Source organism: Typopeltis vanoorti, chromosome 5, assembly GCF_054136105.1.
Source record: "Typopeltis vanoorti isolate ZY-2024b chromosome 5, IOZ_Tvanoo_1.0, whole genome shotgun sequence".
In the NCBI taxonomy this organism is placed as follows: domain Eukaryota; kingdom Metazoa; phylum Arthropoda; class Arachnida; order Uropygi; family Thelyphonidae; genus Typopeltis; species Typopeltis vanoorti.
In genome coordinates this window covers 5,176,395-5,200,560 of record NC_143553.1, presented here as the reverse complement: position 1 = coordinate 5,200,560, position 24,166 = coordinate 5,176,395, and the positions used below count along the sequence as shown (strand labels likewise).

Sequence of the window (24,166 nt, the reverse complement as noted above, 5' to 3'; positions counted from 1 at the left end):
TTTCCGAAATAAAATCGCCTTACTAATATCCTTTTAATTTGAATGAATTTAAGAGACCCAATAAGTTGCCCAATGTGCACCATAAATGAAAAGAACGTTTGATTCAAACCGATAGTTTAATGGACACGTTCTGGAAGTTTCTGTTAACACCTGCAATAAATTATTTCACGATGCAGTATCGACGCTGATTAAAACTACAGTAAAGAGTAGTCCTTTAATACGGTGATCAGAGAACTGACTTTTATCAACGATTCAAAATTAGATAAGTAAACAGAAAGCTTTATGCTGTGTGAACCATTTCTTTTCAAGTGTAAACATTCAACGCAAATGACCAACTGCGTGACAACTAATAACCTTTTTTTTTATTCAAGCAAACTCGCCTGTGTCAGATTACATTAAAAGAGAATGAAGATAATTAAAAATCAGTTTATGAATTAAAAAAAAAAAAGCCAACAATACAACTTTTTGAAAATTAAAAATTTTCACAAGTCATGGCGTTTAAAGGTCGAGATCATGTAGATTGAAAAGAGCCATAATAAAATAATAGAATAGGCGACATCATTTAATTATTTAGGCTACATAACAACATATCTAAAAGATAGATGAAAATATAAAGGAATTTCAGAAAATCTGCGGAAAAATTAAAAGGACACTGAATAAAAAAACAAGACGAGAAACTCAAATAAATTTTACAAAGTAATGGCCACTCCCACTCTGTTATATGGTTCAGAAACATGGAGTGTTAAAAAGAAAGATGAAAGTAAAATACAAGCTTTTTTTAAGAACAATTAAAGGATGCACAAAATTGGACCACATAAGAAATGAAGACCTCAGAAGAGAGGGATATTTACAACATCAATGAAATGATCAAGGGATATAGAGAGAAGTGGAAAGACATCTATCTAGGATGGAAAGATATTGGCTACCAAAATAAGTAGATAAATATAGACCAAAGGGAAAGAGAGAAAGACCAGCAGCAAGATGAAAAGACCAGTGAAGCCAGAACAGGCAAATGCTTAATCCTTGAAGAGAAGAAGAAGAAATACATTTGTGGTAAATCAGATGATAGGCGTAACAATCGCCTCCTCCCCCCCCCCCCAGCTGTTTCTCTCAGCATTCTTATCTAAGCTAAATCTTCTGTGAACAACAACAGACCGGAAGAGAGTTTTTGCTACCGTAAACATCCGAACCATTTATTGGTTTGCAGTTCTTTTCTCTTTTGGCAGAACGAACGATTGCCAAAAGAGAAGTAATACTAGAAGTATACTTCTAGTATTACTTCTAGATGCTATAACAGTACTACATGATAAAGTTTACATCATTACTAACTTCGTGTTGACAAATTTTCTTCAAATTAATCTGTTATCTGTCAGGACTCCAATATTCTCCGATCTTATATTTCTCTTTTAAAGCACTTTTTACTGTATCAACGCACCTATATCTTGGTCATCCTCTGGGTCGTTTTCCTGCCAACCTAGCAAAGAACACTTATTTTGCTAATCTTTCCTATCCCATTCTGTTTAAGTGACCTTAGATTAGCTATGCCCATGCAACCCTGAATATTAACGATGCCAAGTTCCTTCCTGATATCTTCATTTTATTATGATGCTGACATTGATACCACTGTCTACTTCTAATTTTTCTCAGAACGTTTTACCTGCTATCTCTACTCTTTCATCGCATACTTTATTTGCGTTATTTCTACTAGCTCAACTCTGAGATCCATAACTTACAACTGGTTTGAACACTGCCTTGTACACTGCTAATCTAGAGTTTGTCTAATTCTCTCTTATTCCATACACATTGAATTAGCTCCCCACCATACCAGTTTTGCTTTTTCCATTGTCCAATTTTTTTTTCAATTTGCTATCTTCACTGAAACTGTGTCGAAATAGCTGAAATATTTTCTTTCTTTTATAGGTTCTCCACTGAGATCGCAGGCGATGTTTTTGGTGCTCTTGCTTATTTACAAAGTGTTTTGTTTCTTTATTGCTGCATTTCGTTGTCACTCTAGCCAAAGACTCCTACAGACTAGTACTGGATTCATTTACTATTCGTTTCTTTATGAACATCATATAGTAAAGAAGAACCGAGTTTAACATTTCTAATTTTGATATCAGGTTTAAAGCAATAGCGAAAAGATGTGTATGCTTATCTTACAAGTGATTTTACATATCATTAAACAATTTTCTTGTTGCCCTTTAATTCTGATTGCTGACTTTCATCTTAAATGTAGACTAATTGCTCTGTATGATATCTCATATGATTATATTTTGAAAAGCTTTTTTTCTCGTACCGTACTGTATGCCTTTTTGAGATCAACAAAATTTAAATGCAGAGCTTTATTATATATATCCGATCCACAATGTCTATTTGGCCTGAACCCAGTTTGTTCTTCTCAAAGTTTCTTTGTTAATTTTTCTCCTCGAGTAGCGCATGGAGATTCCCTTATCCAAACGAGCCCATTCTTAAATCCACGTTGCAATTTTGATAGGAAAATCTAGTGATGGGCAATACAACTGGTAAAAGCAGTCGCACATAAATTGCTGGCTCAAATGAAAAATATGATATTATCAATGAAAACTTTGCCGTGTAACCTGAGAGGGGGGGGATAATCAAAATTATTTCGTTTGTTATGATAATATTAAACGGTATCCCGGATTAGGAGGTCTAAACCTTTAGTAGTGTGATCATTATAATATGAAACCCCACCCACTACACGAGGCTTCGGAGGAAGCGCCCAATAAAACTCGTATACTGCATTGCGATGATAACAGGAACTTGTAGCGCTGCTTAGAAGTCTTCGTCCCAACAGCCATGCTGAAATATATAAAAAATAATTCTACTCGTTGTCATGGTGCAACAGAATTAAATGGACTATGAAAATTTGAAACCCACGTGAAGAAATCGAGACTAAAGGCCGGACAGTTGTTAGGAACGATATCAGCGTGCAGAAGAACCACAGGATGGTAACTAATCCATAATAATATGTTTTGCCTTTAATGATTATCAGAAATTAAAATTACATCTTTCTATAAATATATTATATATTTAAACATAAAATCGATATCTGAATATTTGAACTTGTTTCGTGCTTCCCTTTCATAGGAAGCACGAAACAAGTTCAAAACTATTTAAGGAATTTTACCTACTTCCATAGGTAAAATTCCTTAAATGGTGTTGTAATTTTAGAGTGACAAGAAAGAAGAAAAGTTTCCGAAAGAAGACATTTTGTCATGGTGAAGAGGATCTTTACGGATTATGTCACAAATCACCAAGTGAAATAATTTGGAAACGAATCTTTCGCATTATGAAAATTCAATTAGCGCATTTCATGTTAATATTGTTAACTTTTTAAAAAAGTACCGAATAGTTATTAATCAGAGTCATGAATTCCCATTTCGACAATGCGGATCTGTAATTATTTACGTTGGACACGAAAAATTTAAATTTATATGGAAGTTTAAAAAGAAAAAAAAATAGAATTTCTTTAAAAACTTATCGAGTTATTTTGAATTGTGGCTGACGAAACTAAAATTGAGGCCGGCGTATTATGTTGGTTAAATTGCGCGTGGCCTGTTGCCGGTTTATCTGTTTTGTAGAATGATTGCCTGGTTATTATTAGGAAGGCTACAAGACCTTCCGAATTGTTTTTAACAGTTAACAGACATGTGTGGGTTATGCCTGTTAAAACTTTTTCGAGTATTGAAAAATACTCGAAAATATTTTTCGAGTCCAAGACGGGATTCGAAACCAGGTCTTTCCAATCAAAGGTCATTCGATAACGGTGAGCTATTTGCGTGATGAGAAAACCTTGCGAACTCCCTATAAGAACATTCTTAAAAAGTGATACTCCACTCTTTGAAATAAAAAAAGAAGAGGCGGATAATTTAAAATAAATTAAGTGCCTATATTTTTGATAAAATGTGAAAAAAAATACTTAAAACATTTGAATTGTATTTTACAATAATAAAAATATGTCCCATTAGGCCATTTTGCTTGCCAACTATTTTTACCATCTTGATGTAGAATAAAATGTTTACGATTTCAGATTATAAAGTGAACTGTCGTCAATATGCGTGCTAATCAGTGGACTGTTGGATTATTGTAATTTTCAGAAATCCTACGATCATGCATAAAACTAAGAAATTCATATTATAAGAAATTAATATTCGCTGCGAATATTAATGGAGGAAATGTTTTCATTAGTGAGCGAAAGTTCTCACTAGCCACGAAATGGTGTTATCCACGAAAGGTTAATTCACAAAACCTACGTACAAACAACAGAAATCATGCAGCCAGAGTTTTCTTTAAATACAACGCGTAAATCGGAGAAAAAAAAAAAAAATAAAAACCCGTTGTTTGTTTTGGTGGCCTTCCTTTTATGTCCAAGGATTCGAAATCTTTCTTTAGGAGAAAGAAAAATGAATAGCTTTTCCGAGCAACAACTGGCACGTATCGTGTTCGAATACGAATAGACGCCAATCAACTCATTTCGCCGGACTAGAGCAGCATATCATTCACAGAATTTTACCCATGGTAATCCATTTTTCGAACTCTAAGGAGTAGTTCGTGGTCATAAAGCGACTATGAAGCGATGACCACCGTTTTTTGACCATGCTTTAAATTAATAAAGTAAAATATTTGAAAGTTTTTTTGAGTTTGTTTAACTGAATGACAATGGCCACCTTCTATTGCACGAAGCGGGTTACGATACGCAGAATCACTTCAAAGAGAGAAAAAAATATGGGAAAAGAAAGCCCTAGAATCGTTCACACACTTTACTTGATACTTTATTAGTCATACTTGATTTCGAGTTGTTAATAGTTCAATAAGTGAGCACAGTATTCAAGCATGGCTCGCAGTAAATGAATCGTCTTTTTAAAGTTTGTATAGGGAAATATGCAAAGTGCAGCATTCACTTGCTCTTTATAATAACGTGTATAAAATATTTTCGGTCAAAGTTTTACTAACAGGCATAAAATCGGTAGGAATTCTTTTCGTGCATTTGTGACATGGTAGTTATTGCAATGATAAAGCGAACTATTTCCATCGGGTACTAAGAATGGACATGGAGTAGAACAGAAGGGAATACGCAGAACGCTTTAATGAAAATGTCACAAGTTCCCCGCACGAAGGGAATTCAGTGTGTTTATCTTGAAGTACTGAATAATAATTTCTGATTTTACTCAAACCGTAATTTTAAGAAGCAAATATTTCGTGTAATATTATTAAGTCTCAGTGAGGTCTTTGCGACTTTGTTGATCTGTGCCAGTGAGGAATTATAGCACGGAAAGCACTGCGCACAATCCGAAATAGAGTTTTTATACTTGAGACAGAAAACCAAACTTTTCATAACGAATGTGTAGATAGTTTTGTTTAACGCCGAACGGGCTCGTTATTGTTATTTTATTCTAAAAATCTCGTATCCAATGCTGGCTTAAAGGCAGCAAAAAACTCCTTTAATCACGAATGAATTTTAAAACTGGAGAATATCACCTTGCTTTTATTTTCAAAAAAATTAAGTCCTATTTTGAAGCGCGTTGGTATTTCGGAATAGCTGTTTTAATTTTCTGGAGGCGTTAAATTTCTATTTGCTTTAACCAGCTGAGAACCGACTCGGGTCTTAACACCCTGTCGACGAGATGGGCGTGGAAAGAAATTTGAAACGTATCTACTTACCCGAGAGTCTATTCTAGAGCATAAAGTGAGTTTTATTATTTAGGGAAGAAAAATAATTAAACAAAGCAAATAATCTACTTACGTTTTTTGTTTTGTTTTCAAGTAAAAAGAAATAAAATTAACGTACTTCTGTAGTGGAATGAATTGCGTCCGCCATCATGAAAAAATTAGTTACGGGCAGAATGAAATAACGAAACGCAGTTATTCTTGTTGCTAAAACATACGGGAAAAAGGGAATTAAGCCAAAAAAAAAGAAAAAGGAAGTATGTAGATGTGGAAGAGAAAACTAATAAAAAAGCAGAGAAACTATATTAAAATAAACACAATTCTCTCTCGCACATTCTTTCTTGTGTGAATGTTATAAAAGACAAACTGGCGTCGCATAAAAGGGCAATTTTTATTTAAAAACACCGAACAGAGACATGTGGCGTTGTCAAGAGACTCGAGAAAGGAGCCTCAGGATGACAGTGACCGACATTAAAGGCTTACATCAACCAACACTAGGGGAGGCCACAGTGAGAGAAAAGTTCCAGTCGAAGAAATACTATACAGAATCACTTGAGATGTTATCACATGCTTCATGACGTAGTACATGACGTAAGTATTTACAAGAACACCGTATGAAAGAAAGGTACGATAACGTCTTTACAATGGCACACGTTGAAGACTTGGAGTCTATCCGCTACGACCTGATTTAGCCAGGGTTCGATTTGTACTGATGTCCTCCTCCTCTGCTTGATGACCCTGAAGGACACCCACAGTGACTGTAAGCCTGTGCACATCGTTAATGTCTGTAGATCGCTTTCTAAATATAAAGGGAGTCAGTAAGATTATTCTATATATTTATATATTTATATATATTTATTTATCTACGCTTCGTATTTTATGCATTGCGTGAAACTGAGCAGTCCATACTCTCTCGGACAATATAAAAATTCCCCATTTTTCATCGGGCAAATTTCCTCGCGGTTAATGTAGAACTCAGGTGGTTTCAATAATTTATCTTGTGCGAAGAAAGCAGAGCGCTTTCGGAGAGACAGCAGGTCATCGAAGTTCAGCAAACGCGAGAACCTTGCTTTCTAATGTCTACAGTTCGTTATCTTCCTTCCTCTTCGAGTAAATTATCAGCAGCGGTAGCAGAAGAAAGGGGGATGGCGATTGTGAGCAGTCTTCATTTTCTGTGCATTTCCACCTCTTCGACAAATCGAACCTTGGGTGTTTGGGGAGAGTGTTCCTAATTGCACGAGCAAACTGGTATCCGAAAGTCATTCATGGAGATGTTTAAAGAGGCAAATGGCGTCGTCGTCAACAGCGCCCTCTCGGTCTGTGAAGTAAATATGAGGAAAGAAGAAATAAAAACGAGCACACACACACACACTACGAGGAGATTATGAAAGGTGAGTTAAAGGGTTGTAATTTCAGCGTTCGTGATGAAGTCTATTACAACCACCATCTTTGGCTTGGCGTCTTTGGTTCAGCCGGTGCGTGTCTTCGAGTCACGTGAAGGGAGGAAGCAGAGAAAGTCTTTGGTTTCCGAGGCTACAGTGGCCAGTCAGGAGCATAGCACGTGAATCGTCACTTGGAGGTTACGATCGAACTTCCGTAAGACTGTCCATTACAAGTGGGGAGAGCGAAGGGGTTCATGGCGGCAAAGGGAGACGACACAATGCTTCCCATTCCTGAAACAGGGAGAGAAAGATAAAAAAAAAAAAAAAAAAAAAACAGTATGAGTGGCAGAAAAATTACTGGTAGAAGAGCAATAGTAAATATTAAATACAACTAGCAATAAACATACACAAATTCATGGTCATCGAGAATAGCGCTGTGTTTAAAAGTAGGCGAAACGGGCGTATCTCTGGAAATAAATTAAAAGCGTGACTCTGAATTAATGCAAATCTCAAGGAAACTGGTCATAGGCGTTTCTGATATTGTCCTAACGCTATTTAACATTAGATTTTAAGGTAAGCGCAATGCTGAAGAAATGTTTGTGTTTTAACTAACATATCATGAAATTAATTAGCATTCATTTCATGATATGCATTAATATCCTGAAGTTAATATGGTCTTACTGCGCAACTCACCAAACTTAATTGAAACCAGTAATTGTATTTGCTACAGAAACAGAAATGACTTATTGTGTAAGAACAATGAACTTAAGCATATTTGTATCGAACCATTAAGGTTTCAAAAAATCCATTTCTTTCCAAACCCAACCAATTTGTAGCATATTTTGAATCGGACATGTGCATTAGTCCTATTCAAAAATCCTACTCATCTTCCCCCATCCCCGAGCTGTCCCTCTATGAGAGGAACGTCTTCATCTATCCTGGTGTAGCACTATTCCCATGTTTCAATGCTAATCACGTGTTTCATTTTTTTTTTCAAACTAAAAGATGGATAATTCATAATTTTCGTGACGAATAGGCTGTTTGGAGTAATATTAACAAGTGAGTTAACTTAGGCGGAGATGAAGTTCTTTGCCAAACTTATTGGAGGCTTGAAATTACTTCACGGCCCCGTGTTTGGTACTAGAACAGGATTTCTGGATTATGTGAAATTAAAAATAAAGAACCTTATCCCATCCCCGGCACTGATGTTCTATAAATACAGATATTTCGTGAGTTACAGTCATATAAGAAGTAGGAATTAAAGTAGGAATTTTGTATTCAAAGATTAATTCAAAGAATTAATCTTTGAATACAAATTCAAAGATTAATATAAAGAACGCGACTCTGGGCGTTTCTTTATAAAATCGATTACCTTAGATGGAGTTGTAAACACTCTGGATAATGCACTGAAACATCGCGCAAAAATGAGGGTTAAACGTTTCTATAGTTTTTTAAGTATGTTATCTAAAACAGAGCGAATCTTTAATACTGCTTAACTGAGTATTCTGTAGTTGCTAGCCTTCAGTCATTTGAACTTTTCTCAAATAATTATTCATAATAAGCTTCGGTGCCAAATTATGGTTGCGATTGCGGTCGAAGCAACCAAGGCCATTAGGCCTACATGTTGTGACTGTGAATTTGCCTGTGTTCTTTTGGCCTTCTTGTCTGTTTTGCGGAATGAAACCTCTGCCATCTCAGCATGAGCCAAATTAACTCCGTTTCATCCAGCAAAAGAAAAAAAACATGCTATCATTACTGACAAGCTTTATACTTAGTGCCCTGAATTTTTTTGTCCAGCCTCTGTACCTCAGTCACTATGGATGATATCCTTGGATTGTCCTGTTTAGGATGAGAAGAACCTGTATAAAGGTTTTTTTTTTTTCATTTAAAGTGAGCTAAGTGAAGTTGGAAGCGTTTTTCACCCAGCAAACCAGGCAGAAGAATAAACGTAATTTATAGCCATAATACACGACCTGAATAGGCTTCAGCTGCGATTCCAAATAATTGCAGCTTTCTGTTCAGTTAAAAGTTGTGCTGAGAAAAGGTCGTCAGTAGTCGCAATGTCTAAGAATTCCAAAACTCTTGTAATGCATATTGGATTTTTTCTATAATATACAATGATTATATTGACTTCAATGGACACTTCGTATCCATGTAATTCTGGACATCCGTCCATAATTACATGGACATCCGTCCAGGCCGGTACGGTGGTTAATCGAGAGATTGCGATGATTCAAATATATCCCATCGTTGTGTGGAACACCAAAAATGCATCTGCTACTTATTTCATGAGATGTGAAAGCGTGCAAACCATTCTTCCTTCTCAATATTTTGCTTAGCTAAAATTGACGGAGAAAAGAATACCTAGATCTTCTGTCCTCATGTTGAGGTGAAATATAAATATTTGTTTATAGTAGTTCTAAAAACTACCGAGGTTGCAATGCAGCAGTGTTATTTGCACTTTACACGTGCTTTGAAAAACCAGAGTTTTCTACCATGGAGTGATCCTGCCCAGCTTCTTAAAGCCTCTGTGATTTAACCCAGAATATTGTTTGCAGTTTCGACTCCTGTTGATATTTCAAATCATTTTCCCAAGTTTATCAAGCTGTGCTGAAATAATAGGAAATGGATCTATAAGAGGATTCAGAACTAGACATTGCCGAGTGGAAGGCGAAACCATTACGCACGGAGGCCCTAATGAACCCGATAAGAAAACAGAACAACTGCAGTATGCTAGAATTCTTTTAAATTTTCATAACTAGTTGCGTGGTGAACTCATTTTGGTAATGGAATGATAGAAATGCAGCCCTCTGGAGAATCAGTTGTCGACACAAATTTCATTACAGGATATTCTTGGCGGTGGAGAGATTAAATATGCATATTATCAAACTAAACATTCAATATTTAAAGATTTCATGTCAGTGGCTACACATGAGATTCGATTTGATGGAGGAACTATATTCAAGTACACTGCGAGCAGCTTCTGGTAATTTCGAAAGTTGCATGGAATTGCAGTCTATCCCACTCATTAACAAATAATTATATCTTGTCCTCTTTTTAATTCAATTTCATTCTGTTACGAACAGCATAAGTCATGGAGTATTTTATTGAGAAATTAAATGAATTATAAATGATCATTCTTTGTCTAATGAGTGATAATAGGACTGGGGAATTATATTTAGAACTGAAAGAACTATCATACGCTCCAAGAGCTTTAAATTGTTTTAAATTTGTCTCCATAGTTGTTTATATTATACACACACACACTGTATATTAATGTGCAACATATGACGCGTATAGAAGAGTTAATGCATACCAGAAGGAATTCTGCAATGAGCAGTTCAAAACAAAACTAATGTTTGATTCCACATTAGTCTACATTTCTGAATTTAAGTATCTTCAAAAATTGAATGAGATTACAGCTTCAATTCCGCTTTCTTGTGGAATCGAATCTGCAGCACCACAAGGAAGCATTGAAGTTTCCTTGTGGTGAGTTCAATGGAATTCAAACACTCAAATGACAATAATTAGCCTCTGTCCTGTGTGTCTCTCACGACTTATTTGTTTTCTCACTTGAAAATAATGCTATCCTACCAATTTTTATATCCGTAATTTATAAACAGATTTGTACCCGTGCCATTTCGCGTAGTGCAACAACAACCAAAGAGCTTTGCAACATAAGTTTTAGTATTGCTGTTGTATGTAATAATTCGGTAGCATTACATAATCGTAGGCTTCGTAGTGCGAACCGTGCAACACAAGCCTGGGCACAAACATCGACACTGTGAATCGTGTTTGGTAACTCAACGCACTGGCTCAACCAGTGTTCTTTTATTCCATCTAGTGCGTTTCTATGCAACACTTACCGGTCGGTTATTTATTTTTTAAACCATTCTGGTTATTAAGTTGTAAAATATTCACTGCAATTAAAAGTAGCCGGATGTGCACACTCGACTTATCTTTCCAGGCCTCGTTTAAGACGTCTGTGATTAGTTCTTATTTCCGTTCATAAATTCAGTGACAGATATTTTAATAGGCTTTTTCAGTGAGACGCCCTCACTTAGAGGGAACAAATCTACATCCATGGGAGAGCGAAGTAATATAAAGAAGCAACTTCACTCACATACTTTGTGGTGCAGTACGATGGCCTTTATTTTCCGTGGTATAATGAATTACTTGCAGCGTCTATCTCTAGTATTTATTCGAAGTAAATGGCAATCCGAAATCTTAATTCTCAGGCGTGTAATTAAAGTGGTTGCAAGCATTACTTCGGCCACAGTTCTTATACAACAGTATTACTCAGTGCAAGTCAGTGTGAGGGGTAACTGACGATTTTGTATTTACTATTTAAAAATTAATTTTATTTAGCTAGTTATGGGCATTGCCTTCAACATCTTTGTGTCGCGATTCAAGTAACATTGCACAGAAAAGAATGGCAGTGTTAACGGACTTTGAAATTATGAAAATTACAAATATGATCGGTCTTACGTTGATTGTATTATCCGAAAGGAAGAGTGCATTCCATTTCTGTACCTTAATATTGGTTGTGTATTTTAATACTTAATCCTAAAGGATATTAATTTATTGAAACATTTAGATAGTAAATTACGATACTTATGTAAAAATAATTTGATGTAAAGAAAGGGAGTGCGATGTAAATTAGATAGAAATCCTGTTTCATACAGGAAAAGCCGGATTTTATTTTAGGTGTTTGTCATTAACCAGTGGATTTAATGAGAGATAAATTTTCAATCATAGTTCAGGACGGTGGTTACATCGTGTTATATTATTATCATCTGCCCTGAAGAGAATGAAATAATGTATAGAAGTATATACAACATTTGTATATACTTGTACACACTATAAACAACTGTGTAAACGACTATTCACAAACACAGAAACATACGAAAAACGAAGTCTCACTGATTTTTGTACCTCCCATTTTCACGAACATCTTCGTATTAGTGCAAATAGTGGCACATGAGGTTGTGTCCATAATTTAGACTTCGTATTGAAAGGAGATGTGCCCCCCCCCCCTCCCCATAACCTAAGAGTGTATGACCACAGAAGAATATTCATGGAAAATTTCGGCAACTTATTTCGATAAAGACAATCATGCAAACTAATGAACTTGTAATTATTGATTGTCGAAGATGACACTCACTGCTACGACTCAGTTTTATCAGATTTACACGCGCTAAAAAGAAGGTTCTGTGGATTAAAACGAACCGAGTTTTCTTCTTCACCAGCTAAAGCAGAAACGGTGATGTTTGTTATACGTTGGAGGCAGCGAGGGGAGATGAGAGCGCGGCGATTAGATGCGTTCTCGGATGAATTCTGCTTCGCTTAAGATCACAGAAAAAAGGCTTTTTTTTACACATAAAGAAATATTAATTGATGTAAATCATCCCACACGTGGAGGCAATGCCGAAATTAGTGCGAATAAAAAGAAAGTATCACAATATTTGTTAATTCCATTAGGAAAAATGAGACTCTCACGACTGTCTTTAAATATTTAATTAAGAAATTAGTACACTATAATTAAATATTTCTTATAAACCGGACGCTTTTATTTAATTAATATTAATGGAATATAAAAACTGATATTTGCTATTTCTTCTAGCTATTTCGTTGCTCTAAATAAGCTTTAATATTTAATTAATTAATACATTAGTTAATTAATATTTGTGCTTTGAACGTTTGTGACTAATGAACATTAATGCAATATAAAATGCTTCGTGTGTGAATATTTCTTTGAGTTATTAGAAGGAATCGAGTTAGTTTGTTATTACCCACGGCTTCAAGCTCGCTTGAAGTTTTCGACTTCCACGAGAGAGAGAGAGAGAGAGAGAGAGATACTGTGAGTGTGGTATTCAGAAGATTCTGCAATTATTCCCTTAATGCATAACCTACTATAATGAACCTATAGAATAGACAAATAACGCAATCAAATGAAATACGCGGTGACACAAACCTTAAATCTGAACGAGAGTTGATCGCTATACGAATAGTATTAGGGAAGAAATGAATATTTATGTTTTAAATTAATTGGAAAACTGAGGACAATCAAGTACAAAGACAACTATAGTCAATGGGTAGAATATAAGAGAAAATATTCGTCTGGGATATTTGTTAACCTCTTAGAATAAGGCAAAAAATGTTGCAATGCAAACAAACATAGCGTTACATACAGACTAATAGGATACGCATCTGGGAGGTAAAATCACTCCTAAATATGGCGAGAACATTGGATACACATTACAACATTTTAAGCGGGCTAAAGTAGTTGATTCAATCATCCAACTGTCAACCATGTAATAGGATCCTGATTGAAGATTTCGAACTATTACATATTCCATAAACGTGGACATCTTCATAAAAATGAAACAGAATATGCTGGATGCAGACATCCGAAGAAGAGTTGTTAAGATTACATAGTTGCAGGATAATTTTAGAAAGTCATTTGGTGGAGTTTTCACAGATTAAAAAAAAAAAATCACCCTTGTTACTTAAACCACATTGAAATGTACAGTAAGGTACATTACAGTATAGCAAAGCTTTATTCTATTGAGAATATAGGGCTAAGTTTCAAGATCTTTTAAAGCAAGACCTGTTCGACATCCGAATAAAAGAGAGAGAGAGAGAAAAGACTAAGAAAATCAAGAAGAACAAATCCACATAGTATAATTACAAACTCCGAGAAGAAAATTAAAGCTCGCACCACGATAGCCTGGAAGTCATCCCTTTTGTTGCCGAGGCAAGTGTTGAGGTGAATAAAATTACGGAGTGTTCGTTATTTATATATAACAGTACGCGCGTGCGAAGGATAACGAAGGATACAAGAACTCTTAGTTTTGTACAATAGGGGAGCAGGGGTAGACGGCAGTTTGGAATGCCGCTAAATTTTCTGTGTAGAAGGAGGGTAGGTCGTGTACAGACTATGTTCCATTAAAAATTTCCATACCACGAGAGAGAAACCGAAAGAATATCTGTGTTTTCAGAAAAAAATGGAAATAATGTCCATGGCATATCCTAGTTTAGTGCTCAGTAACTTGAAAGTCAACGATTTCTTAACTTGCGTTCAGACCGGGCTTAGAAAGCTAACTTCTGATGAGAAAACCCCAAATTCTCCAGTGTTTAAGCATTTACAGTGTGGGCTGCACCATCTTGAGTTGGTTTTTTTTCCTTTGAGGTGAATCCCACCCACGATGCCTACGAGGCATTATCATCAGTAACCGAGTGGGTGGGTAAGCTACACATTAGATAATTTGCTTATTTTCTCATTTAGGCTTCTAATAAGCAAATCCGTAGTCCCCCAGTTGGCGATGAAATTGCTCGGCCACTTAAGGACATTCACAATAATTCCATGTCTGGAATGGGATTCGAACCCACAGTCTGTCGGATTGGAGAGAAAATTCTCAAACCACTCATGCTCCAGCCAAGCCGATTACTCGAAAGTGTTTTTTTTTTCTTTCTCCTTTTTATTTAAAGAAGTCCAAATGATATTATAACTCTCTTAAACATTGTTTTTGTTTGCTATTTTTAGTTTCTATGAAACTCAGAAACTGTAAACATTATGGAGTTTCATATCGGAGCATGAAATGCGAAGTTTCTAACTTCGCATTTCATAGAGTGTGCCCTTCGAAACCCACAAGCAGGACATTGAAAGCTTGACCATATGAACCCCACGAAATAACTCCATAGCGTAGAATAGCCGAGTAACTGCACAGCGAATTCATGAAATGAAAATAAGTACAAGGTCATAAGAAAGGTTTAATGATTTGCTTTTTTTTTTCTTTTTTCTTGATTCAGGCATATAACGCTACTATGCTGCAGGTAGGCAAGAAATTCTTCTGCCAAGTCGGAGTATAGGGTCATATGTTTTGTGGTTCTTTTTGAACTTGTGTGTGCATGAAACTGTTTTTTTAATTGATTTGTAAAACTAAAAACACGAGAAATTGAAAACATTTTTTTCTTTTGTTTTTCTTAAAATATTAAAAAATGATATATATATGATTAATCTTTCAGAAAAGTAGATTGGCTGTTTTCAGATAACAAACAAGAAATTTTAGGAAATTTAAACAAGAAATTGTTGTCTCAAAATAGCGAAGAAAATTAGTGGATAATCAAAAACCCACTAATTTTGTCACTCTACTTTTCAAAGCGATTGAGTGAAGAAAATAGAGTATTCCTTGATCCCTAGTTTTTTTTTTTTTTTTTTTTTTATTAAATCATCGAAGCTTCAAAGTTAGAATAACAGGTGTCTACATTTTAATTGTAACACATGATCAAGCATTCTAATGATTAAAATAACTTGCAAGTGAATGCAAACGAAAAAAAAAAAAAAGACATTCCACAGAAAAAACAATAACTGAAAAAATAACTAAGAATTCAACATTCGTAAAAATGCATATGCGAATAACAATATTTTAAATGCTAACATCGAAACAGCTTTCAAATAAGCACAGGTAAACATGCATTGAAAAATACAACTATTGCAATGCAGGAATTTTTCGAAACACTTTCTATCATCACCGACCTTCATCTTTAATGCCAGAAGATCATGGCTCATCTCAAAATGTGATCGCATTTTGAGAGGAGTGAACTCTTTTTATTTTTATTTTTTTTACAATAAATGTTATTTAGGATACAGACAGACGCCCAAATGAGTATGGTAGTCATCGTGTGACTGTAGCTGATAGAATGTAGTGCAGTGGCAAAACTCTTTTCACAGTTGAGAAGTAGGCACATACAATTTTCATAATTTTTCATTTATTATTTTACGCTACAAAGCATTTAAACGTCACAAAGTATTTAGTGGAAATGCGTGTGAGATTCGAGTTCGAAAAATTCCAGCAGTCGCTAAATTCTAGGGTTATAGCCCTTCCTTTTCCCTGCAACATTTCTAAAGTGAGGTGGGTGTACCCACCTTGAAGGCAGGAAAAGGAGGCATTACCCACGCCCCCTAGCGAGTCGCACGAAGCGGGCGGTCGAGGCACGGGGGCAAAAGCACTTTTCGACTTGGTGACGGGAAGCATTTTGCCTGTAGGCAACAGAGCCGAGGATTGGGACGTTGGTGAAACACTGCAGGCACCGGAGTTGATCCCGCGCGCAGAACACGAGACTATATTAGAAGGGGCAAGAAGGAAGACGTCAGAACTCATAAACTGATAGTTGAAATAAAATAACAAAATAAATGCAACCATAACAAAATAGGGAAACCAAGTAGCACAAACACTAAATAAAACATTTAAGTCGCATTAATATTAATCATTGTATTAGTTACATTATTTATAAATTAATTTGCATTTAAACCAACTACAAATAAAGTGCAAAAAATCTTAATAATTATAACATCATAATTAATTCTTTAGTAAAGAAAAAAAAGAAAAGAAAACAATAATAAATATAAAGTGACAATAAATTATAAGAAGAGTTTTGCAAGATTTCCCTGCATTACTAAATAAGCTTTCAGTGCTCTAATTTCTCATACAAGCAACAGACGAGTATTTCAAAACAAACAGCTACAATAAAAAAAAAAATAATAAAAATAAAAAAAACGCAGAAATTGGGAATATATTGCAATGTATGTTAGGTTGATGAGTCCTCCAGTGTGACAATTTAACTTCCGTTTTAGTCAAAGTAAAGATCAGGTAGGTGGTTCTGTGACATACGGAAAAAAAAAAAAAGTTTTCGAGCTCATACAAGATGCTAACCTTTCTTTTTCCTTTCAGCCTTATTAAAATGCATTTACTGCCTTTCGACGCCATGTGACACATCTTATTGTGAAGAACTGAATTCGTTGTACACCTTTTCAGTCTTTCGCTTATTACAAAAATTTCCCACTTTTGAACTTTGCGATGCTCATAGAATCATGCTATGACTGGCAACAACAACATGGTGCTCATGATATTATCTAAATAGTAAGTGCAAATTTCTACATGATGGGCCACAATCTGCGATTCTTCTTCTCCCCTGAATGCCGTTCGAGTAATGAGCAATGCTTGTCTCACTCTCTTGTGAAAATTGAAACACCAGTAGAACCAAGTAATTAGCAGGTTATCCACAAAGATTACTTGGGTATAATTTCCACTGGTGGCCTGAATGTTCTTCATTAAAAATGAACTTCAATTGCAGGATGGATAAGCTAAGAGACAGTGGAATTTCGTTATTATTATTCAGGATATTGCAAATTTAGTTGCTGCTGTATTAATCTGAACTCTCTGTACCGATATTTTTCTAGATAGACTGCATCAATTCGAGTATCGGGAGAGAATATTAGTTACGTCTCCTGCGAACGTATTCAATTTCCTATGTTTGTGACAATGTTGATTAAAATTCCGTGTTGTGTCCTCAGATGTTTAAAATCGATTCAAAATAGAGAATAATGTGGCAAGTTTGGGTGTGTTTTATTAATTGTGAAAATTATTTAGAGTAGGGATGAAAATGCGTCGAAGTTCTGCAATGTAACTTCTGTTCCATTTCGAAGCGGGTGGCTTTTAAAATATTTAATTTTAGTCAATTTAAATTTGTCTCAGATACAAATGATTTAAGAGATCTGCGATCTTTCCTAAAAGAAGTGAACTTAATGAAATTTGATATCCGATGTACTGTAATGAACTTCAAACAGTAAAGTTGTTACGTAATATGTAGGTTGTGATTATACGAGCTGCTTTGTGCTTTCATATATATATATATATATATATATATATATATATATATTGATATTTTGTATGTGTTCACTTGCTTAATTTTAGATTCAAAAAGATTCTTTTCGAGTGGCTTAGAAACGAAATGCAGAATATCACACGATGAGGTCTTCATTAGGTATTCGAGCATAACTTAAATAATTTTAGCGCCATATTTATGCAACCAATTTTGTGACCACGAAAGTATACACGGTCTTTAAGTCTAAAAATATCACTGAGAACTGAAAGGACTGCGTTTTGGTTTAATTTTTGACGAATTTAAGGAAACCGTTTAAAAATGTATTTTCGATTAAGGCTTTAGCATTAGAATATGTTTGTGAAGTAAATAACCATTAAGAGTTGTTCGCGATAAACAGAAGATTGGCGATTGACAACTACTCAAAGTCAGACTGGGAAACGTTTGTAAAATCAGGTAAGCACGCAATGACGTCATGCCACCTAGCGGTGGCATAAGCACGAAGAAATTTCTCCGCAGCAAACGCTAGTGTAAAATTCAAATTAATTATGAAAAACAAATTGTTTACATGGACTAATTGAAAGAGTAATAACTGAATAATTTATTTTTAAAATTCTTTGTAACAAAAAGTGGAGTTACTTTACATACTTGTTCTGTGATTGTCATGAAAGGTCTGCTGCAAGGATTTTTTGTGCTGTTAAGTACAATACGAGTCAAGGTAAAGGTCTTTCTTTTAATGGTTCTTGGAATGATTAAAGAGAAGTGTTTGTGAAGACTAGCAGATCAAGATGGCTTAAAATGATAGGGAAAAAAAGAAGTAATAAGAGAATTCTGCCAAACAGAACTGCATTTTAAAGAAAATGAACGGGAACGGTAAATCAAAGTCGTATACAGATGCATACTTGAGAGTTTCGACTGGTGTAAAATCGAGAAATCGTTTCAGGCGATATTATGAACTGCAGTTGTAATACGAAGCACTCGTGCAGCTCATATTTTGGGCTGCACGATTGTTTTTGCCTACTTTGTTTAGTTCTAACTGTATCTGAATATCAAACTTCGAAGGACAGCGTATGCGCATTAAAATCTGGTAAAGCAGAAGGCTCGGAGAGACTCAAAAAAAATTTTTTTAACATTAATATCACGTTAGTTTTGTTCATTAAATCAAGAGTGCATTCTTACCGGACCAACAGCGAGTCTAAAATATAAGGGATATAGTAAAAAGTAAAAAATGCAGAAAATGGCTAAAGAGAAACTGGCCCCTTCACCAGATCATCTTGCCTTGTCTATCTGGTGGCTGCTGATTATACAAAGGGTTGTCAGCGTTGTTTTATGTGGATCCTTAACGTTCTCAAGACATGCGGTTCCCTGCAACTTTTTCCTGCTTACGAAACTGCAGATGCCTCTCAAAGAGATGTTTGAAGCAGCCATCGACTCAAAGAAAATGCAGGGCGGGAAAGTTTTCTTTAATGTTTTCCTAGATTTGTTCCTATAAGGAGACGCAATCGGATCTCGTAACCCTTTCGAGAAGTAGAAAGGTCGAAAACCAGTGACCTCACGACAGAAGGAAACAACAACAATATTTTGGCAGTCTTGGAATTTTGTAATTATCCGTTGTTTGCAAACTGTGATTTTGCATTTCTCGCGTTGTTGCTAAGGTCTGTATTATCATTATGTGCACGATTAGCCCATAAGGGCGTAAGCGAGATTTATCTTTTGATTTCATTTGTGTATCGCAGACGAAATCAGCACAATGATTCAAGAAACGTTAAGAAAGTTTAATTATCTTTGGTGTAGTGTGGATTTAGATATCTTGGCTAAAACATAAGTCTATTATTATGATTTAGTTTGGTGAAAAATCCTTGCATTTAAAATAAATATTAGTAGATGTGAAAATATACCAAAAATTGAAGAATAACTTTTGTGCGTCATGAAATACGAAACTAAATAACCGTTTGCGATAAAGTTGTGTGGCCGACAATGCTGTGAATTTTTGAAATATCGAAGAAAATGTTCTTAGGTATAAAAAGCTCAGATGTTCCTTGGTTTTTGGACCTGAGGCCAAAGTTATGTGCACTGGAATTCATAGGTAAGTATCTCACTATGTGCAGGTTTTCTCTTTTTACTTCTCGAATTCCACCTCTGAGTGATATCATTCGTTTCATTTTACCACCCCTCCCCCCCAAAAAAAAAGAAAAAAATATATATCATGTTGCCGAAACATGAAAAATGTAATGGCTCATCCCATCTTGAGAATTCAGTCACCATGAGAGTGAACTGGACGACTGATATCTGTTATAAAGCATTTTACCGATTTTTTTTTTAACTTTGTTGTTTACAAGGATTTCTTCATTTCTATCTACTTTAATTTCTTAATCATTATAGTTTTTTTTTTTTTTTTGAAAATGATAAACCTGCTAGTCCTCTTACAGAGGTGAAAACTTCCCACCACACGCACACACATGCACACATACACGCACATATACATACGTTAATGTCTGTTGGTTTCATTGTTTTCGGATGATAACTGTGCACTGCGATTATCCTAAATGTTACAATAAATCTCTACCCACCGGTCCACAATGTCCGTTCTTCCACACGAGAGGCATGTTCTGCTTCCACAAACAAGGGGTACAAAGCACTCTTATTTCCCCCCCATCTAAAGAATACAAAATTCTCACTTGAAGTACCGTTGAAAAGGCCTGGAGATCCTGGTACTGCCATGTTGCCGAGGTTTGCCGGGCTTCCGTAGCCGCCGTTCATCGCTCCTGTGCCGTAGGAACTGCCGTTCGCACTGTGAGGAGTTGACGCATTCGAACCGTACCCTCTGGGTGAAACACTGCTGCTCTGTGTACGGCCGTATTCTGCAAAAACAGTGAGGGGAAAACTTCACTGAGTGGCATTGGTTTGGGCGAGAGAAGGAACCTTCGCTCGTATGGCTTTTTCACACACACGCACACGCAGACATTCTCTACACATTTAGCTACATTGTCGCAATAAAATATGTTTATGGGTTTCATATAAAAAAAGAGAAATCCCTTCAAATAAAATCACACCAAATTTTCTTATTTATGCTTTAGTTAGCCTAAATTCTTTATTGGGAAATAATTAACATTACAATTGGAAGGAACATTAAAAAAGTTCCTATGTAGAATAACTATCGGAATACAACACAAACAATGAGAACAACAACAACATTCAGCTTTAGGTGCGTTATGATTATGCAAACAGAAACTGCATTAGATATCACAACTTTTTCAAGGAATAGGAGGATATTATTAAACAGCACTTAACCAAGGGAAGTTGAAAAGGAGATCCATATAAAAATCTAAAAATGAAAGTAAAATTATTTTCAACCGCTTTGAGGAATCCCAGTGGCTTTAGGGCAAACTTCAACACAAAATATAAAGAGGACTAAAGATTCACATCAACCGTTCCACATTTCGTGAAAGAGTAAACGAAGGAGAATTTTACGGAAACCATGCCAGTTCTATTCCTAATATCAAAATATATAAATGGAAAGTAATCTATATAATATTAGCAACAGTATTACGACATTTCTGCTCCATGTAATAACTCGTTCCAGATGGTTGAGTAATTATACATAATTACTATAATTTTTTTTGTATAATGAATGGTCGTTGTTTTTCTTACTTGTGTTGCTCAGAATGAATAATGATCGATTTTTTATAGTGATTTAATTTAGCTGTAAATTAACTGTTTAATAAATTCAATATTCGGTGTAATAATTTACTGAATATCATGCTTTCTAAAATAATAAATACATATCTGTTAATTTCGACTTAAACATGGCGTATCTTGACATTCTTTTCTCGTGAACTTGAAGCGAGACGAAGCAAATGAATTTTGTTATTTCTAATCATGTCTGATGCAGCGTACGCGTGATTGCCAATCATTGGCTAAGAATTTTAGCTAGTTAATGTGCTGCTATCTGGAAGCGAAAACGAGAATTAGTTAAAATAACATTTTTTTATGGTTGTATTGTATAGTTAGCGATTTAATATTGTGAATGCAAAATGTCTCGTTTTCATTAACTAAAATTCTTAAAAGGGTTGTTTAATCCACAGAATATCGCAGAACATGTGTTGTCTACGATACTGCCGGGGAATTTTGAATGTTTCTGTGAGAAAGTCAAACGCTAACTTATTTTTATAGTTCGCGTAATTTTAGTCTTCGTAGAAAAGCATACGTTCTCTTGGCGACTGTAAAATAGGTGAGAAACTTTAATAAAATTGTGGATGAAAATCTATAAGTGTGAATGGGGTCTAGCTCGTCTGTGCTGGAATCGAAGTCTTGAGTTTCGCTTATCATGTGGACATGTAGCTATGCAAGATATTTTATCTTTTCCAAAATAGCCTTAGTTTACATTGATTTATTTATAAACCAATTTAAAACCTAAACGTATTTAGGTACAGTGGATAACATTCACATTTTTAAATCATGTAAAAAGTGATGAAATACAACAAACAGAGCATTAAACTAGAATGCAAAGTATGTGCTATTAAACGGTTATTATTTGTAAGAAGCTCGGTAATATCAAAATTTGTACCTGGAATACGAATTTTTCATTTTACATTTTAGTCTCAGTATTCGTTGTACTGAAAGATAAAAACAGAGTAAACGAAATGAATATTTGACAATCTTTTGTAAGAATACATTGGAACTACAGGATTGGATCATTTTTCGTGGGGCCTTATGCTTAACATTTTAATCGGCTACCAACTTTTTAGTACCCAGATATCAGTAAGTAGTTTAGGCTTAACTAACTACTTAATAAACGTTGGGTATTTCTTTTTACCTACGAACGTCGTGAACCGAGAAGTTTGGGAACTTCGAATATTGGCATATCTTAATTTGCTGTGATAGAGAAATCTGTATACATTAATATATGGGAAGGTGTTAAAATGTTATTTCCAGTACGATAATACACAACATTGTAAAACAGTATTTTGTGTTTGTATGTGACAGTGCAGGTGCCTCTTGTACATATATAAGTAATTGCAAATGGCATTCCATGCTCAGTTGGATACTGTGGTGGCAAACCGAGGTGCTCCCTGCAGAAAATCCAGTCGCTAGTAAATGTATCCAGATTTTCAGGCATTTGGTAATCAAATGATAATTCCTTCGACCTGATACTAATAATCTACCTGGTCTTATTTTACCATGACTTGCATGAGTGAATAAATCCAATCCAGACATGGAAGTTAAGAGTTTCTCATTCCTCCCCGTTACAAAAATAGTAATGTCAACTGATGTTCCGATGCTGGAAGCATGAAGTGATAAAAAAAAGTGTTGACATAATAGTATAAGTTGGAGGATGGTCTCCTAGCTGTCAAGCAGTGTGTTGCACCAAGTGCAAAATATGGTGCATGGGATCAGCAACCTGTGCTTTCTGTATAATACTCGGAATAAATTAAAACAAAATGTGATTTGTTAGGAGAAAAATATAATTAAGGTTGTCGACCTGGGTGGCAGAGCGGAGAACTTCGACTTCTGGCTACTGATTTGAACATGTTTAGTTGATGATTTCCATCGATCTGATTAGAACTCAACCATCCTCTTATTCCACACACGTCGTTTGAAAAATTACCTCAGGTCTCTAGAGCAAGACTCGTTTGGGTGTTAGCCATTTGAAAATCAAATTATCATGAGAAAAAAAAAAACGAAACAAAATGGGCATTATATGGGTGCTTTTAAAAAAAAACAAACAAAGTTTCTCGTTTGAGTAAGTTTGTTGTGCTTTAATATGCATATTCAAATGTGTATGTGTGCACATATGAACCCCACTGTGCAAGCCAGTCCCGGCATTTTTGGTGATGTACTCGTCTTCCTGCACATTTTGCGCTCCAAAAAGAACAAAAAAAAAATGGTCTCTCTCTCTCTCTCTCTAGAATGCTGCCAATTGCTAGTTTAAGTTATCCACGTTTGTGGACAGGTAAACCGAAGACCAGTCGTATATGACATGTTATCCGTCTCCTTCACAAGAATGCTCATCGCCACGGACAGGGCAACAAAAATTTAAAACAAACTTTAATGTGAATAATTTCGGATAATAAAATCAGAGAAATGAATTCGAAAGTCCTGATACATAAATGAATAATGACTGAGATAATAATAGTAAATGCTTTCGAACTCATTCAGTACCGATGATGCCCTTTGATTAGAAAAAAAAAAAAAAAAAAAAAAACGAATTCGAATCCTGTCTAGATATGAAGCACCTTTATAAGAGTTTTTCAGCTGAAGGTGAATTAACTGCTCTCATATGGAGTTTTTTCCTTCCGCCAAACATCCAATCTTACCAGAAAACGTAGCTCACAGATCCAGTAGACTTATGTTGACAGGACTGACGATCCTGTTACGTTAATTAGATTTATATGAAGTTGAGAAAGGCCGAAATAGGCAACTTAGCCCAA

General features: G+C 35.3%; 1 protein-coding gene across 1 annotated transcript in view; it reads right to left on the bottom strand.

Annotated features, from left to right (window-relative positions):
* Window positions 1-7,257: 7,257 nt before the first annotated feature.
* The window catches only part of kn (EBF transcription factor knot), a 302,267-nt gene continuing 285,358 nt past the window's right edge, over window positions 7,258-24,166 (bottom strand). Inside the window, exons 13-14 of the mRNA XM_090392953.1 lie at window positions 20,423-20,596; window positions 7,258-7,361 (exon numbers count right to left, since the gene is read on the bottom strand). Coding sequence (XP_090249079.1) covers window positions 7,258-7,361; window positions 20,423-20,596 — 278 coding nt within the window. The remainder of the gene's footprint in view (window positions 7,362-20,422; window positions 20,597-24,166) is intronic.